This window comes from Eschrichtius robustus, chromosome 3, assembly GCF_028021215.1.
Source record: "Eschrichtius robustus isolate mEscRob2 chromosome 3, mEscRob2.pri, whole genome shotgun sequence".
NCBI lineage: Eukaryota > Metazoa > Chordata > Mammalia > Artiodactyla > Eschrichtiidae > Eschrichtius > Eschrichtius robustus.
Genome location: NC_090826.1, coordinates 45,539,618 through 45,558,112, shown reverse-complemented (window position 1 = coordinate 45,558,112; position 18,495 = coordinate 45,539,618). Strand labels below are relative to the sequence as shown.

The following is an 18,495-nucleotide window of genomic DNA, read 5'->3' as shown; positions in this document are numbered from 1 at the left end:
CATGATTGGAAAACTCAATATTGTTACAGTGGCAGTTTCTCCCTTAAATGACCTATAGATTCAGTAAATCTCAATAAACTTTTACGTAGAAATTAGCAAGTTGATTCTGAAATGTGTATGGAAATGCAAACTAATCTTGTCAAACTAATTTTGAAAAGAAGAAATCTTAAATTATCTGATTTCAAGATTTAAAATAAATACACAGTAATCAAAACAGCAAAGCATTTTTGTAAAGATAGATCTATGTAGATCAGTGGAACAGACTAGAGAGCCCAGAAATAGACCCACACATATAAAGTCAATTACTTTTTGACAAAAGGCTAAGGATACAGAAACAGATCAATGGAATAAAATGGAGGGGCAGAAGTACATACACCCATAGACAGTCCATTAATTTTAGGAAAAGACACTAAGGTAATTCAATAGGAAAAGGAAAGTCTTTTTTTTTTTTTTTTTGGCTGCATTGGGTCTCTATTGCTGTGCGCAGGCTTTCTCTAGCTGTGGTGAGCAGGGGCTACTCTTCATTGTGGTACACGGTCTTCGCATTGTGGTGGCTTCTCTTGTTGCGGAGCACAGACTTTAGGTGCATGGGCTTCAGTAGTTGCAGCACACGGGCTCAGTAGTTGTGGCATGTGGGCTCTAGGGCGCACAGGCTTTAATAGTTGTGGTGCGCAGGCTCAGTAGTTGTGGTGCATGGGCTTAGTTGCTCCGCAGCATGTGGGATCTATCTGGACCAGGGATCAAACCCGTGTCCCCTGCATTAGCAGGCAGATTCTTAACCACTGCGGCACCAGGGAAGTCTTTTTAACGTGTGCTACTGGAACGACTGAATAAACATGTGGATAAAAATAAACCTCAACCCCTACCTCATACTAAACACAAAAATTAATTCAATATGGATAATAGAACTCAATTCAAAGCTAAAATAATTAAGTTTCTAAAAGAAAATCTAAGAAAGTACTTTTGTGACAATGAAGTAGCAAAGATTTCTTAATAAAGACACAGGGTTTCCCTGATGGTGCAGTGGTTAAGAATCCTCCTGCCAATGCAGGGGACATGGGTTCGAGCCCTGGTCCGGGAAGATCCCACATGCCGCGGAGCAACTAAGCCCATGCGCCACAACTGCTGAGCCTGCCCTCTAGAGCCCACGAGCCACAGCTAGTGAGCCCTTGTGCCACAACTACTGAAGCCCACACACCTAGAGCCCATGCTCCACAACAAGAGAAGCCACCTCAGTGAGAAGCCCGCGCGCGCACTGCAATGAAGAGTAGCCCCTGCTCGCCGCACCTAGAGAAAGACCATGCACAGCAACGAAGACCCAACGCAGCCAAAAATAAAGAGAGGGAGGGAGGGAGGAAGAAGGAAGGCAGGTACAAAAATTACTAAGCATAAAAGAAAAGAGTAATAAAACTGGACTTCACCAAAAATAAAACTAATACTCATTGAAAGACACAATTAAGGGCTTCCCTGGTGGCATAGTGGTTGAGAATCCTCCTGCCAATGCAGGGGACACGGGTTTGAGCCCTGGTCCAGGAAGATCCCACATGCTGCAGAGCAACTAAGCCAGTGTGCCACAACTACTGAGCCTGCGCATCTGGAGCCTGTGCTCCGCAACAAGAGAGGCCGCGATTGTGAGAGGCCCACGCACCACGATGAAGGGTGGCCCCCGCTTGCCACAACTAGAGAAAGCCCTCGCACAGAAACAAAGACCCAACACAGCCAAAAATAAATAAATTAATTAATTAATTTAAAAAAAATAGAAAACAAGCTATAGCATAGTCTATGGTGATAGGAATCAGAGCAGTGGTTGCATAAGGGAGGTTGTTTGGAGGGAAGAGAAGGGAAGTTTCTAGAGTGATGGAAATGTTCTTTATCTTGATTAGGGTATTGGTTACCTTGCGATATTGGTTACATAAGCATATACATTTATCAAAACTTTGAATTGCACACTTAAGAGAAATTCCACTGTAGGTAAATTTTACCTCCAAAAAAGAAAGAAAAACCTTATATAATTAAAATAGAAGTGATTATTTCTGTAGTCGATACTATGTATGTGTGTGTGTGTCTAGGTATATATGTAATTTTACATAGTATATGACCCACATTGAGTGCATGTTTTAATTTTTTTCAACAAACATCTGTTGTGTATCTGCTGTGGGTCAGCCATTGTGATTGTTGCTGGGGATATAAAGGTGACTAAGAGAAAGTGGCTGGACTTAAAGAGGGTGTAGCTGGAGCAATAAAAACACAAGAGAAAAGTGCTAATGTAAAAATGGATGCTGTGTGTGAGGTGAGTGCAAAGGAGGGAGAAAGTTATTGTGATTTGTTGGGGTTGGAGAGATGTGACCAAAAAGTGAATAAACTTTTGCACGGGAAGAAGGGCTTTTTAGGTCAAGAGAACCTCATGGACTAAGGCACAGAGGCATGAGCCTACATGACGTGTTTGCAGAATTTTAATTGGTCCAACGATAATGGGAGATGATATCATGATAGGGGACGATATACTTAATGATGGGACCAGATTGTACAGGGTCATAACATGCCATACTGAGGAGTTTAGATTCATAGGCAATAAGGCGTCACTGCTTTTACACAAGAGTGACATCAGTTCCATTTTTTAAAAAATATATCTGGTAGTAGTAAAGAATTACTAAAGTTGGGGAGAGATTAGAGGCAGAATGAACAGTTAGAAAGGGGTTGTGGGACTTCCCTGGTGGTCCAGTGGTTAAGACTCTGCGCTCCCAACGCAGGAGGCCCAGGTTCGATCCCTGGTCAGGGAACTAGATCCCGCATGCCGCAAATAAAGATCCCATGTGCCACAACTAAGACCCGGTGCAGCCAAATAAATAAATAAATATTAAAAAAAGAAAAAAAAAGAAAGGGGTTGCAAGAATCCAGTGGTCGTTTATTTTTTTTAAATAGTTATTCACTAGAATTTTGTGATTAAACATTTCTAAACATTTGGCTATTCTTTTCTCTTTTTCTTTAAAATTAACAATAGAAATCCAGAAACATTTTGGACTACCACAGGAATGTTTCCCCAAGAGTTCATTATTTGTTTTCACAAACATGTAAGGATTGAAAGGCTTTTAATCCAGAGTTACTTTGGTAAGCATGATATTTTCATTTCACTTCATTTCATTAATTTTCATCATCTTTCAGATTTTCCATAGGCAGAAGGCACATATGTAAACTTTTGGCAAAACACTAATTTTTTTTTACCGCATGGAATCCAGTTTTATTGCTGGGGTTGATGGGTGGGGAGTATGGGTTAACTGGCTTGAACACAGTTAGCCTCTCTGAAACTGCAAATTTGAAACCCTTCCAAAGGACGTCATAATTTCCATGCAATTTACTACGTGAAAGCCTTTGGCAAAAGACCGTGTTATGAATATAAGAAGCCAGCTTGCCAGAACACTAGGTTTCTTGACATCTTTATTCCAGATTCTTCTGACTAGGGGTTCTCTGTCAAATTATTTCTGAAAATCTGATAACCCTGATTATTTGCATTTGGTAATTTTGATTCTTTTATTAATAATGGCATTTTCTGAGGGATTTAGGAAGAATATCTCCCACTGGAACATCATCCTAATCCTGTCTTTTTATTTAAGGATAAAGTATGTCAGACAAAATCATGGCAGGAAACAGGATATATCCCAGATGACTCAAATGAAGAGACCTTATTGATGGGACTACTTACAGAATTATGGCCTGGGTTAAGGGAACAAACTAGGGATGGTGAGACACCCAGAAAGTGGCTACAGCAGTAAGCCATTACCTCCCCTGGACCAAGGGAAGGAAATAGTATTGGTGGAGCCCAGTGAGTGCTGGAGCCCATGCATAAGAGCCTGCCCAACAGGAGCTGTAACCACGAACGGACATAACAACTGTCAGACACGGCACTGAAATGGGAAGGGCGCGGAGGAAATACAACCTGATGTCACTTCCCCACTGCTCTTCAGTTTCCTTCCAGTGCCTCCAGTTGGCCAAATACAACCAGTAGTCAGTGGGCAAGTGAGTCCAGGTGAAGCACTCCCCGGGGTCCTCCCCGCAGGGCACAGAACAGAGAAGGGGAAGAATGGATTTGGGGTGAAGGGAACTGGTTTAGGGGTAAAGGAAAAAAACCAGTGCAGAAGGAAGATGACTGCATTCTGTCTTCTGTCATTAATTGTGAAGGCTCTGGAGTCAGACCTAAAGTCTGAATTCCAGTCTGGCACTTACTAGCTCTATATCATTGAACATTTCACCTGACTTCTCTAAGTTGCTTGATTTCTTTAAGCCTGTTTCCTCGTCAGTAAAGTAAGTTAATAATACCGTTCTCCTAAGAGTGAAGTCAAGAGTCAATGAATATGTCTGACTCATAGTAGTTTCTCCATAAAGTTTTATGATCAAGACCACTAATGGTATTATTTACCAGTGTACAAAAAAACCCCCTGAAAACTAGATGATTCCAAATGCAGAAAGGCCCTACTAGCTTTGTGTTGTATTCTTGCAAACACTTGTAAGATTACAGTTACACAGTCTGGATTTTACCATAGGGACTTACGGAAAAAACAGAGCGAGTGAGTGATTTTCAGAACATGTTGTTCCTGATCCCAGTACTTTGTGCAGTCCCACCAACGCCTGACGGTCTCAGACAAAGGAAAAAAGCAATATAGGGACAGCAACATAGAATTAGGTAGATAATTAACACTTTATTTTGTTTATTTACAATGTCAGTGCGGACCTTGAGGATTGAAAAGAGCACTTCTAAAGAGCCAGTTGATTTTGAGCAGTGGATTGAAAGAGGTATGTGCTGTTTCGCCAATGTGGTTCTGATCATGAGGAAGTAGAGAATTGTCCTTTACTCTGTATTTCCAACTGGGCTGCATTTTGGTGAATAAACATGACTTGAATGATTCTTGTGACATATTTAGAGCCTAGAAAACCCAGGTTTGAATACAAAGATACTTCTTCACTTACTGGTTATGTAATTGTTAACATGTTACTTAAGTTTTCTGAGTTTCAGTATCCTTATCTGAAAAAATGGAGATGATACCTACTATTTAAAGTTTTTGAGAACACAGTGTCTGGCATATGGTAGACAAACATAAATATTAGTTTTTCATCTTTCCGTCCTTCCTGATTAATGGTACTATTTAAATATCATCAACAGAATTGGTAGCCTCTAGTTAAAAACAGCATATTGCCTTCATATGTCTATCTCCGTTCCTTCCCAAAATACCATGAAAATAATAATAAAGGAATAAAAAGAGGCATAAATCTACAAGGGCAAAAAATAAAAACAAACAAAAAGCCAAGAAACCAAAACAGATGTGAGAGATCAATATATATTATGGAAGAGAGGAAGCAGATGAAGGAGTAGTAACTTCTGTAGCAGAATAGAGTATAACCTAAGTACCTGCCGAGGAGAATATCAACTGAGAAGCAAACCAGTTTATCCAACAGAATCCCAGAAAGGTCTAGAACTTGAAGGCAAAGTTACCATGGAAAGTGTGAGTGAGGCATGGTCCAGAAAACAAAGGTGATTAGTTGAACATCTATATACAAAGTATATATATGTATATATATATTAAAAAGGATCCTAGGTACCTTCTCCTACCCTATAAAGCTAGTGACCAGTCTTTCCTCCCACAAACCACCCCCAAGAGGTGACTAGGAACATTGAATGTTGAGGCTCAGGACTCAGGGAGACCAGGCATAGTAAAGAGAGTGAGTGAGACACAGAGTGGAAAACAAGGGATTTAAGTGGAAGCCTACATATTGAGTGGTGGGAACTCCAGCCTCCTTCCTGTGCTCTGTTCAGCAACCAGGAATATAGCCCCAGCCACAGATTGGAGGATTCATCTTTGGAGAAACTGAATGGTCCCAGAAGATCTATGGATGCTGACACAGGCTAGCTCCTTCCTGGTTACCCTATCAAAGTCCAGTAGCCAATGAGTCTGGCTCATGCACATTTTTCAAATGATCTATTCGTGAGTAACAGAAGCCAAAAATCACCAGACTTATGATGAAGGCCTTAAAACCTCAATATAATGAAGCCTTTAGCTCTAATTCCAATCTGTAGGAAAAGGGGATAGAGAACAAATTAAATGAAACGACGAGAAGGCAATATGAGAAAATGTGGGACATTTTACAGGACAACTGACCTGGTCTCTTCAGTAAGTCAGTGGTGTGGGGAAAAAAATGTGTGTGTGGGAGAGAAAGCAGTTCAAGATTAAAAGAGACTTAATTCTGATTTGAATAAACCAACTATAAAAAGACACTTAGGGGGACAATGGGGAAATTTGAATATGGACTGGGTATTATATTAAAGCATTTTTTTAATTGTAATATGATAATGGCATTGTAGTTATATAAGAAAATATTCTTATTTAGAGATAGATAACCAAATATTTAAAGGTAAAATGTCATGATGTCTTAGACTTTCTCTAAAATACTTTAGCAAAAACAATTAGATAAATCAAGTATGGTGAAATGTTAGTAATTGCAAATTCAAGATTATGGGTATATATAGGAGTTATATCCTGTCCTTTTTATGTATGTTTGAGATTTTCCAATTTTTCATAATTTAAAAAAATGAGGCAAATGAAAGAAGAGGTTATTATTAACTTCTAGTAGAGGAGGAGTTGTCTAAGAAAGAAAATGTGTCACAATTTATTACTTATTTCAGCAGTAAATAATGTTTATATAGATAATAGTATAACCATCAAGTATTGATTTCAAAACTGAGAGGATGGTAGGAGGGAAAATTTGCAGGAGGGGGAGGAAGAGGATATTGGTCCAAGAGACATAAATTTTACCTACCGTAGTATAAAGTCAGTAAAAAATTGATAAATCAAGAAAAGGAGTATAAAACATAATTCCAGGAAAAACAGCTTAAAGTGTTGAAAACATTTACCTTTAGGGAGCAGGACTGGAGGAAAAGGGGTCAAGCAGGGAATTACTATTTTTCATTACCTTAGAGAAAGGTTACGAAACAGAAAGAAAGTCATACATAATCTTACTTCCCAGAAACTTCCCTTTTTTGTACTACATGCCTTTTAAAATTATGTACACTATTTTGATACAAACAAAATTAATTTCTAAATAATGTTGACATTATTATATCAATTAAATATTTCATGTTTCCAGAAGAATGTTTGATGTGATTAACTCATGACCAGATAAGTTAATCTGTCCTAAAATTAAACAAGTAAAGGTTTTCTATAGCTGGACACCAGAAAAGATCAATTCATGGGTGGCGTAACTCAGCATCACAGTGAAAATTCATTGTGAGAAGCTGAGCCCTAGTCAGTACCCATGAGAATGGTAAGATGGCTCCTTTCAAGCCTGCAATTACTCTTAGTAACTTGATCCTTAAAAAGGACTTTCACATTTTATCAATTCTTCACTTTATATTCCTTTACTGTAATTTACATTTACATTTACTTTTATTTATACTCACTAGAGATGTTTTATAGCTCATAGTTTATCTTTCATACCTTTTATATCAAATATCTCTATTTTTATATTGAATTTTAACCCCAAAACACTGGTAAATCTGGTCTGACTATAGTTTACCAGATATCATGTGTTGCTGAATATAAATTTCAATATGTCCTCATGCATTTTGAGCCCTACCTCAATTCTGTTGAATTTGTGTTTTAGATCTGGTACATACAGAGGGGCAGCTTCAAAATGAAGAAATTATGGTAAGTAAATATACTTTGAAGAGATAAACATTATCTTTAGCCAGCACAACGTATGTAAATTTTAAACCTATCTCCATAGTCATAAAGTTAATAAATACCCTCATAATATTATAGGTTCTGTGTCTCATCAACCAATAGAGAAGGTTATTCTCAATAATATATGACAGCATAATAATAATATGACAGCAAGGATAGAACAGAATTCACTTGTTTTTGTTTTATTTTGTTTATTCATTTATTTTGAAGTATGTACTTGCTTTCCTTTCATTTGATTCTGTAGGCCTTATAGAATAGGAATCAAAAAAGGTTGAGATGCCAAAATCGGATGTTAATTTAAGCATGAAAGGACAAGGGAGATTCAGATGAGGGAACTGGAGCATAGGATCAGCAACAAATAAGCCAAAGAGAGATGAGGTGAAAAGAGAACCAGCATTTTCCAACAACATTCCATTGGGCTTTGCTTGTCAAGTGGAATGAATGCCCGTTGATGAGGAAGCTGCTGCCTCATCAGGAGTTTCTCTGTTCCTGCTAGTTTGTCAGGCCCTGGTTTTAGACAAACACAAAAAGCCAGACAACTGTGAATATGTGCTTTTTAGGTGGTAGTGTTTATTTAACTAAGGTGTCTCTAAATAAGGGTTAAAGAGTACTTTGTCCATTAGGTTTCCTTCTTCACAACTTACTGGCAGCTGCTATGAAATCGGTGTTTCAAATGCTTCTGTAGGAGTTTTTGAATCCTGTTAATTATCTTCTCTACCACCTAAGTGTGCCCAATGACTGGGGAGGCCGGTGGGGAGCAGAAAAATGATTAATTAGACTGAATTTTATCTTCCTGTATTTCTCCATATTTATTAATGGGTTATGGTTAGTAAGCCTCTGCTGAGTATTTTGTTTCAGGACTCACTGTGGATCAGGGAGGGATGCAGCATCACAGAGCATTTGGAGAAAAGTAAGGGGGAATGGAAGGCTGTAAATCACCCAAAGTTTAGTACCCTGTCACAACAGCTTTTACTATACTTATTTTCTTCTAGTTGTTAACCAGATGCATTACATAGTTGTAATAGTATGTATGAAAAAATGTGTATCTTTTAAAAATTTAATATTGTATCAAAAGCTTCATAATTATAATTTTAAAATTAAGTGTATGCAGATAGACAGATGTTAACTGATTTCCTTTTTCCTCTCTCTGTCATTATAACTAATACTACAGGGGACATCTTATGCCTGTTCCTGCTACCACAATGTTCACCTTTTTAATTATTTTCTAAAATTAAATTTCAAGGAATGGAATTACTGGGTCCATGGGTATAGACATATTTATAGCTTCTTATATATACTGCCAAATTGCTTTTCAGAGACTTTTTTTTACATTTTTATATAAATGTAAAAGTATAGTAATATTCAGGGTAGTGTATTCTGAGGCATCATCCAACAAATGAAATCTCTTAATTATGAAAAATACTTCAGAAAAACACTTTAAAAAAATTAATCAGGGCTTCCCTGGTGGCATAGTGGTTAAGAATCCACCTGCCAGTGCAGGGGACACAGGTTCGAGCCCTGATCCGGGAAGATCCCACATGCCACGGAGCAACTAAGCCCGTGTGCCACAGTTATTGAGCCTGCACTCTAGAGCCCGCGAGCCACAACTACTGAGCCCTTGTGCCACAGCTACTGAAGCCCGTGCGCCTAGAGCCCGTGTTCCGCTACAAGAGAAACCACCGCAATGAGAAGCCTGCGCACTGCAACAAAGAGTAGCCCCCGCTCGCCGCAACTAGAGAAAGCCCATGCGCAGCAACAAAGACCCAAAGCAGCCAAAAATAAATAAATAAAATAAATTAATTTAAAAAAATTAATCAGAATTGTACAGTGCAATTTTTAGCTCCACCTGATGTTCTTCCTCAAACCAAGGCTGATATTTGGCTGCTACATATCAGAATAACTGTACTGTTACATGTGGCTGGCTTCTCTTCTGAACATTATATCTTATAAATCATTATATATTTAGAATATTATTCTTGCATCAAACACTTTCTTCTGCTAACTGCTTGTTTAACAGTTAACTAGAATTCTAAATCATCTGTATTGATTTTTCCCCTACAGGCACGTGATGGCCACGCCACTTACTTGAGATTCATTATTGTATCAGCCTTTGATCATTTTGCATCTGTGCATAGTGTTTCTGCAGAGGGAATAGCAGTCTCAAATCTTTCTTAATAATTATAACAAAATACTCTTGCACTATTTTTTAACAATATATTTATTTAAACATGAAGTTGTTATTATTAAAGGGATTTGTATCAATCTGTTTCAGTTTTTATTTATTTTCTCTTCAACATTTTGTAGGAATTTGGTTCATCAGACAGCAGTGACGGCCACCATGTAGGTCATAAGAAAGCTTTTGCTTCGGTATACAGCTTAATCAAGGACGTGACTATACATGAAAACAACTGGTAATACATTGTGTCCCCACAGCATCTAACATAGTACCCTTCAGATATCACTGCATTAATTTTTAAATTTATTGATTGATTGATGCAAAGGGCTAAGGGAGCAATATGGAAAGTAAAGAATGTATGAGTTCAAAAACGAGAAAGTATTTATGGGATGGTTTCTTTGAGCTCATGGAACTTGAACTGGGCCCTGTAGGACAAATCATTTTATTTTTTTCTCTTTATTTTGTTTTGATTTCAAGACCTCAGAGAAGAGTTAGGAAACATATAATCTTACTTCCCAGAGACAACCATTATTGATATTATTTGATTTTCTTTATATTTTGGGGAGGTAAGGAACAGGATAGGACAGATTCGGGTGGGGATATAAGACTTCTCTGAATATATCTTATTATACAACTTGAATTTGAAAACATAAATAACTAATATAGCCAAAAGTTAAAATTAAAAAGCAATTCCAAAATGTTGAAAACAAATGCATGAACCTAACTCTATTACAATTGATAAAATAAACCCACAGGAAAAAAAATGGCATTAGAATATAGTATTTTATCTATGCAGTCTATGTTAGTTTCTTACAGCTGCTGTAATAAAGTACCACAAACTTGGTAGCTTAAAACAATAGAAATCTGTTCTCTCACAGTTCTGGAGGCTGGAAGTTGGAAATCAAAGTATTGGCAGGGTTTGTTCCTACCAGAGTTCTGAGGGAGAATATGTTCCATGCCTTTCTCTTAGCTTCTGGTGTTTCTGGCAGTCCTTGGCATTCCTTGACTTGTGGCACCATAGCCCCAGTTTCAGCCTCCATCGTCATATGGCATTCTTTCTGTGTTTCTTCACATCATCGTCCCTCAATGCATATTCTGTGTCTTCTCCTCTTCTTATAAGGACACTGTCATATTGAATTAAAGGTGCACCCTACTCCAGTATTATCTCTTCTTAACTAATTACATCTGCAATGACCCTGTTTCCAAGTAAGGTTGCATTCACAGGTACCAGGGGTTAAGATTTCATCATATCTTTTTGAAGATGCAGTTCAAGCCACAACACAGTCTTAGTGAAATTTATATGTGATAGTTAATTTTATGTATCATACTGACTGGGTCACAGTGCCCAGATATTTGTTCAGACATTATTCTGGATGCTTCTGTGTAGGTATCTTTTAGATGACAGTAACATTGGTGGACATTGTGTAAAGCAGACTGCCCTCCATAATGTGGGTGGGCCTCGTCCATCAGTTGAAGACCTTAGTAGAACAAAGACTGACCTCCCCTGGGCAAGAAAGAATTTTGCCAGCAGATGGGCCTTCAGACTTGTATTGCAACATCAGCTCTTCCCTGGGTCGCTGACCAACCCTACAAATTTTGGATTTGCCAGCTTTCTTGTTATCACATGATACTTTCTTACCAGTCTCAGCATTCTAAAAAGTAGCAAAAGAGGGACAGCCACAAAGTGCCAACACTTTGAGTCTCTGCTTGTATCATATTTGCTATTGTCCTGTTTCCCAAATCATGTTATATGGCCAAGCCCAGAGTCAGAACAAGAGGGGTCTACCCAAGGGCATGGATGTAAGGAGGTGCGACTAAATTGGGAGTGGGGAGGGAGTGGTGGCCACTACTGCTAGAACCTACTACAATTAAACATGGTGCCTCCTGATGCAATATGAAGCACATAGACCAACCTATGAAGTGCGCTTGCCAAAATTACTGAGCCTGAATCAAATCAAATTCTAGAGTTATCTTTCACTTTCAGGAAGTTCAAGAGAGAGAGGAACAAGTAAAATGACACCACAAAGAAGCAAATAGACTTGTAGCCATTAATGCAGCTCACTGAAATGCCCAGATCTGTGCCTTCTCTGCCCATGGTAAGATATACTTCCTGGCCTTCTTTGTTTGGGTAGGGCCATGTGACCAATTCTGGCCAATGAGATGAAGGGTAGTTGAATTCTAGGCTGAGCATTTAATTGCCTTCAAGAGACCCTTCAAAACTCTTTTCTCTCTCCCACAATGACCAGCAATGATATTCTCCACAGTAACTACTTCATCATTCTAGGTCTGGGAGTGAGACTAGTGATAACAGGTAGCAGAGGTCCCAGTCAATCTGAGGTACACATAGAAGGAGAAATAAAGCTTCATTGTTTTTTTTGTTTGTGTGTGTGTTTTGGCCATGTGCGGGATCTTAGTTCCCCAACCAGGGATCAAACCTGGGCCCCCTGCAGTGGAAGTGCAGAGTCCTAACCACTGGACCACTGGGGAATTCCCAAGTCACATATTTTGGAGCTGCTTGTTACCCCGGCATAACCTGGCCTATCCTGGCTGATATACAGACAAATCTAGAATATGGCTTATCCTACAGGACAAGTGACCTGGTTTCTTCAACAAGTCAGTGGCATGAAAAATGCTAATTAATTAAGGAAGGGGATCCACTCTAGATTCAGAGAGATGTAAGAGCCCCCAAAAACACATGCCATGTGTGGATTTTATTTGGTTGCTGATTTGTGCAAACCAACTGAAAAAAAGACATTTTAAAGATAATTGGGGAAATCTGCTTATGGACTGGGTTTTATTGTTCATTTTGCCAAGTGTGATACTGGCATTAAGCTTATCTAAGAAAAGGCCCATATTTTTCAGAGATGCATTTAGAAGTATGTAGGGTAAAATAACATGGTATCTGGGATTTGCTTTAAAATACTTGAATATTTTTTAAAGGAAAAAGTGTTCATTGAAGTAAATATAACAATAAATTGTTGAATCTAGGTTATGGATATATGGGGCTTCATTGTGCTAGTCTTTCTACTTTAATGTATGCTTGAAATTCTTCATAATAGACAAATAACAATAAATGCTATGGAGGAGATCTCTGTGCATAAATCTTTGCCTACCCCTCAGATGATTTTTTTTTTTTTTTTTTTTGGCCGTGCTGCGGCATGCGGGATCTTAGTTCCCCAACCAGGGATCGAACCCACACCCCCTGCAATGGAAGCACAGAGCCTTAACCACTGAACCAGCAAGGAAGTCCCTCAGATGAGTTTTTTAGAAGAGATTCCCAGAAGGGAATTAGTCAAAGTAAGGAACAGTTATAAGGCTTTTGATACTTTCTGATAATTTGCTTAACAAGATTTGTTGCACAAATTTACTTACTCTCAGAAAGGTAAGTTTTAAATAAGTGGAGGAGAGTAGAAAAGGTACTTCAAGAGTAACGTTGGTGCCGTCAAAGATATGAAGGTGAGTACTCTCATAAAATGTATTTAGGGAGTGATGAATACATACGTCTGACTAGGGCAAAGGAGAAGACTAAAACCAGACATTGCAGCCAGATCAGAAAGAGCCTTTAATGCTTTCAGATATTTTCCTGTAATGCTGGAGCCATTTAAGGTTTTTGAAAAGGAAGGGGACTTAGAGCAATTGTGTTCATGTTCAATAAAATCAAACACTGAGGATTTTCCTTTTGCCAACTTCCTAAACCGGAATGTCAGTAATTCTTCGTTTAAGAAACACTGTGTTAATTTGTATGGAAACACAAAAGACCCCGAATAGACAAAGCAATCTTGAGAAAGAAAAACGGAGCTGGAGGAATCAGGCTCCCGGACTTCAGACTATACTACAAAGCTACAGTAATAAAGACAGTATGGTACAGGCACAAAAACAGGAATATAGGTCAATGGAACAGGATAGAAAGCCAAGAGATAAATCCACGCACATATGGTCACCTTATCTTTGATAAAGGAGGCAAGAATATACAGTGGAGAAAAGACAGCCTCTTCAATAAGTGGTGCTGGGAAAACTGGACAGCTACAGGTAAAAGAATGAAATTAGAACACTCCCTAACACCATACACAAAAATAAACTCAAAATGGATTAAAGACCTAAATGTAAGGCCAGACACTATAAAACTCTTAGAGGAAAACATAGGCAGAACACTCTATGACATAAATCACAGCAAGATCCTTTTTGACCTACCTCCTAGAGAAATGGAAATAAAAACAAACAAATGGGACCTAATGAAACTTAAAAGATTTTGCACAGCAAAGGAAACCATAAACAAGACGAAAAGACAGCCCTCAGAATGGGAGAAAATACTTTCAAACGAAGCAACTGACAAAGGATTAATCTCCAAAATATACAAGCAGCTCATGCAGCTCAATATCAAAAAAACAAACAACCCAATCCAAAAATGGGCAGAAGACCTAAATAGACATTTCTCCAAAGAAGATATCCAGATTGCCAACAAACACATGAAAGCATGCTCAACATCACTAATCATTAGAGAAATGCAGATCAAAACTACAATGAGGTATCGCCTCACACCAGTCAGAATGGCCATCATCCAAAAATCTACAAACAATAAATGCTGGAGAGGGTGTGGAGAAAAAGGAACCCTCTTGCACTGTTGGTGGGAATGTAAATTGATACAGCCACTATGGAGAACAGTATGGAGGTTCCTTAAAAAACTAAAAATAGAACTACCATATGACCCAGCAATCCCACTACTGGGCGTATACCCTGAGAAAACCATAATTCAGAAAGAGTCATGTACCACAATGTTCATTGCAGCTCTATTTACAATGGCCAGGACATGGAAGCAATCTAAGTGTCCATCGACAGATGAATGGATAAAGAAGATGTGGCACATATATACAATGGAATATTACTCAGCCATAAAAAGAAACAAAATTGAGTGATTTGTAGTGAGGTGGATGGACCTAGAGTCTGTCATACAGAGTGAAGTAAGAAAGAGAAAAACAAATACCGTATGCTAACACATACATATGGAATCTAAAAAAAAAAAAAAAAAAAAGGTTATGAAGAACCTAGGGGCAGGACAGGAATAAAGATACAGACATAGAGAATGGACTTGAGGACACGGGGACGGGGAAGGGTAAGCTGGGACAAAGTGAGAGAGTGGCATGGACTTATATACACTACCAAATGTAAAATAGCTAGCTAGTGGGAAGCAGCCACATAGCACAGGGAGATCAACTCAGTGCTCTGTGACCATCTAGAGGGGTGAGATAGGGAGGGTGGGAGGGAGATCCAAGAAGGAGGAGATATGGGGATATATATATATATATATGTATGTATGTATGGCTGATTCACTTTGTTATAAAGCAGAAACTAACACACCATTGTAAAGCAATTATACTCCAATAAAGATGTTAAAAAAAATAAATAACAAAAAGAAAGAAACACTGTGTTAGGCTTACAGATTGCTGGAAGGGATTTCCAGAGGTTATCTGATTGATCTCTTTGGCACAAGCCTAGTAAATTATCTTTAAGTCTTTTTCTCTGTCTCTCTCTTCTGTGAATGCAGAGAAGAAGTTATCAGTGCAGTGCTTGTAATACCACATTATGATATTTGAAAACAGCATCCTTTCACCTTCATTTTCCTAGGCTTTAAAAACTCATTTTCACTTGATAAAACCACTCTAAGTCTCAAGCAATAGATACAATAATATGTGGCTTTACCTTTTGTTTTTCACTGCTGAACCCATCATCTTTTTAAAGTCTCATTTGTCCCCAGTTGGCTTGCTTCTATCCCCCTCCTTTGGCCTTGTCTCCACCTGCCCACCAACTCCTGACTGCCATTCAGACCTTTGTGTTTTTTGGGGGGTTTTTTAATTTATTTTTTTGGCTGCGTCGGGTCTTAGTTGCGGCATGCGGGATCATTGTTGCAGCGCACGGGCTTCTCTCTAGTTGTGGCATGTGGGTTTTCTCTCTCTAGTTGTGGCGCACAGGCTCCAGAGCTAGTGGGCTCTGTAGTTTGAGGCGTGGGGCTCTCTGGCTGAGGCGCGCGAGCTTAGTAGTTGTGGCGCACGGGCTTAGCTGCCCCGCGGCATGTGGGATCTTAGTTCCCTGACCAGGGATCGAACCTGCTTCCCCTGCATTGGAAGGCGGATTCTTTACCACTGGACCACCAGGGAACTCCTGATTCAGACCTTTGAATTTGCTGTTTCCTCTGCCTGGAAAGTTCTTTCCTTAGGTATCTATACAGCTAGCTTCCTCATTTATTTCAGATCCTTACTCAAAATCTTCTTCTCAGTGAGGCCTTCCTCACAAATTACGGAGCCTCCTTACCCTCACCACCAGACTCCCACCCCCAACCCTGCCCCCCTGCCTATGGGTTTAGGCAGCTGAGGTAGCCAGCCTGTATCCTGTGCTTCAAGGGTTCTTGTACCTTATTCCTCTTTTCTCACTACCTCTAAAATTCAACTTAGATTCTTTTTTAGTTAATGATATCCCAAGCATACTATGAAAGAGGGCAGTGCAGCCTCCTTTCAAGCGTGAATATCTTGGGTTGGGGGCTCAAATGAATGAATTGCCCTTGGCTTCCATACCCTTTTAGGGACAGCCCTGCTCATCACTATCTATTTTGTCTTACTTATCCTGTATATCATGTTTATTGTCTCTCTGCTTCACTAGAATGTAAATTCCACAGGGCAGGGAGTTTTGTTGCTTTTGATCATGACTGTATCCTCAGGACGTAGAAAAGTGCCTGGCACATAGCAGATTTTCAATAAATATTTGTTGACTAAATGAACATTGTTCATTTATTTGCATGTCTATATCTCTTTATACTGTAAAATCCTTGAGGAGTTTTTAATAAAGCTAGCTAATAATATATACATGTTTGGATCACTTACTGTGGGCCAGTGCCTGTCACAATGCCTTGCATAAAGTTAACCAATCAGTATTTATTTAAAGGATTGGATAAAAAAGTAAAAATCTAATAACTTTTTAACCATGTACTCAAGCAAGGCAAAGAAATATTATACAGATGAAAATTGTGTCTATCACTTACTTATACAGACTTTTTCAAAAAGCACTGTGCTGTGAGTTATATCTCAAGAATGCCTCTCTGTGTGAGGCATCTTTTGGGACCTTCCCCTTCTAGGTGATATTCCAACAGCCCTTTGTAGCTTGACCCCGGTAACAAACCTTCTAAAAACTAATATGTGGCAGAGTGCATCAGAGTTTTAAACGTGTACAGCCTTTGACACAGAAATTCCATTTCTAGGAATCTATTCTAATAAACTAATCAGATAAGTGACAAATGGACAAAGATGTCTAGCAATGCTGTTTATAAAATGGGAATCTGGAGACGACTCTGCATCCATACATTAGTAAGTATGATATATACAGACATCATATATCATACTTTATAATGGGATATAAATCATATATAAATATAGAATGGTTACTTCTGGTTAAAGATGGTAAAGGGATTTTTACTCCACCCTCTTCCTCAAAAGTCATTCACAACAAAAAAGATTATAAAGAGGAAGAAAAAAGTTTTCTCTTCAAGGAAGTAGTTACAACCTCTAACTGGGAAGCATACTCGCTAAGTACTGTGAAATCAGGATTCAGTGAAGGAGGAAGATGAGGCTTGACATGCTCTCCCAGAGCTAGACACTTTCTTAAACGTGTCACAGTTCTGAAAGGTTTATCCAACAATCCTTTGATTAGATTGAAGAGATCTTGGTCTGTAGGCAGCTTCAGGAGGATGGAGAATGTCTCCACAGGGTTAATCATTCAAAATGGTGGAGGAGGTGGAGCTGAAGGAGGAACCAGGCAAGATATACCAGCAGAGGCTGCTGGAGGTAACGCATGGTGAAGGAAGGCATCTTAGATAGCTCGGGCTGCGGTAAAAAATACCATAGACTGAGCAGCTTAACACACCTTTATTTTCTCACAGTTCTGGAGGCTGAAAGTCTAAGATCAGGGTGTCAGCATGGTGGATTTCTCGTGAGATGTCCCTTCCTGGCTTGTAGATGGCCACTATCTTGCTGTGTGCGCATATGTGCTGTGTGCTCCCTCTTCTTTGTGCAAATGCAGAGGGAGGGAGGGAGGGAGGGAAGGAGGGAGGAAGAGAGAGGAAAGAGAGCACTTTCTGGTATCATTTTTAATATTTATTTATTTTCTTTTTGGCTGCATCGAGTCTCAGTTGTGGCACGTGAGGTCTTCATTGCAGGATCTTTCATTGTGGCATGTGGTCTTCTCTCCCGTTGTGGTGCAGGCTCAGTAGTTGCGGTGCACAGCCTCTCCAGTTGTGGTGCGCAGGCTCCAGAGCACGTGGGCTCTGTAGTTGTGGTGCCCAGGCTCCAGAGCATGTGGGCTCTGTAGTTGCAGCATGTGGGTTCTCCAGTTGTGACCCACGTGCTCAGTGGTTGCGGCATGTGGGATCTTAGTTCCCAGACCAGGAATCAAACCTGCGTCCCCTGCATTGGAAGGCGGATTCTCAACTACTGGACCACCACGGAAGTCCCTCTGGTGTCTCTTCTTATAATGACTAATCCTATCGTATCAGCCTCCCCCCACCCCCCCCATGAACTCATTTAATCTTAAATGAGTCCTATCTCC

General features: G+C 39.3%; 1 protein-coding gene and 2 non-coding genes across 12 annotated transcripts in view; 2 read left to right on the top strand and 1 right to left on the bottom strand.

Moving 5' to 3' along the window:
* IFT25 (intraflagellar transport 25) overlaps nt 1-9,992 on the top strand; it is a 34,036-nt gene extending 24,044 nt beyond the window's left edge. For 6 of the 10 annotated variants that reach the window (XM_068539926.1, XM_068539927.1, XM_068539928.1 and 3 more), the window contains 4 exons: nt 3,002-3,108; nt 4,720-4,788; nt 7,651-7,694; nt 8,902-9,992. In XM_068539926.1, coding sequence (XP_068396027.1) covers nt 3,002-3,108; nt 4,720-4,788; nt 7,651-7,694; nt 8,902-9,072 — 391 coding nt within the window. In that variant the 3' untranslated portion in view covers nt 9,073-9,992. The other 4 variants (XM_068539934.1, XM_068539932.1, XM_068539933.1 and 1 more) reach the window with 4 other exon arrangements.
* Nucleotides 2,708-2,780, top strand: TRNAG-CCC (transfer RNA glycine (anticodon CCC)). Its single transcript has one exon. It is a non-coding gene; the product is annotated as a tRNA-Gly (tRNA).
* Nucleotides 9,993-12,320: 2,328 nt separating the features above from the next.
* Nucleotides 12,321-12,393, bottom strand: TRNAG-UCC (transfer RNA glycine (anticodon UCC)). Its single transcript has one exon. It is a non-coding gene; the product is annotated as a tRNA-Gly (tRNA).
* Nucleotides 12,394-18,495: the final 6,102 nt, after the last annotated feature.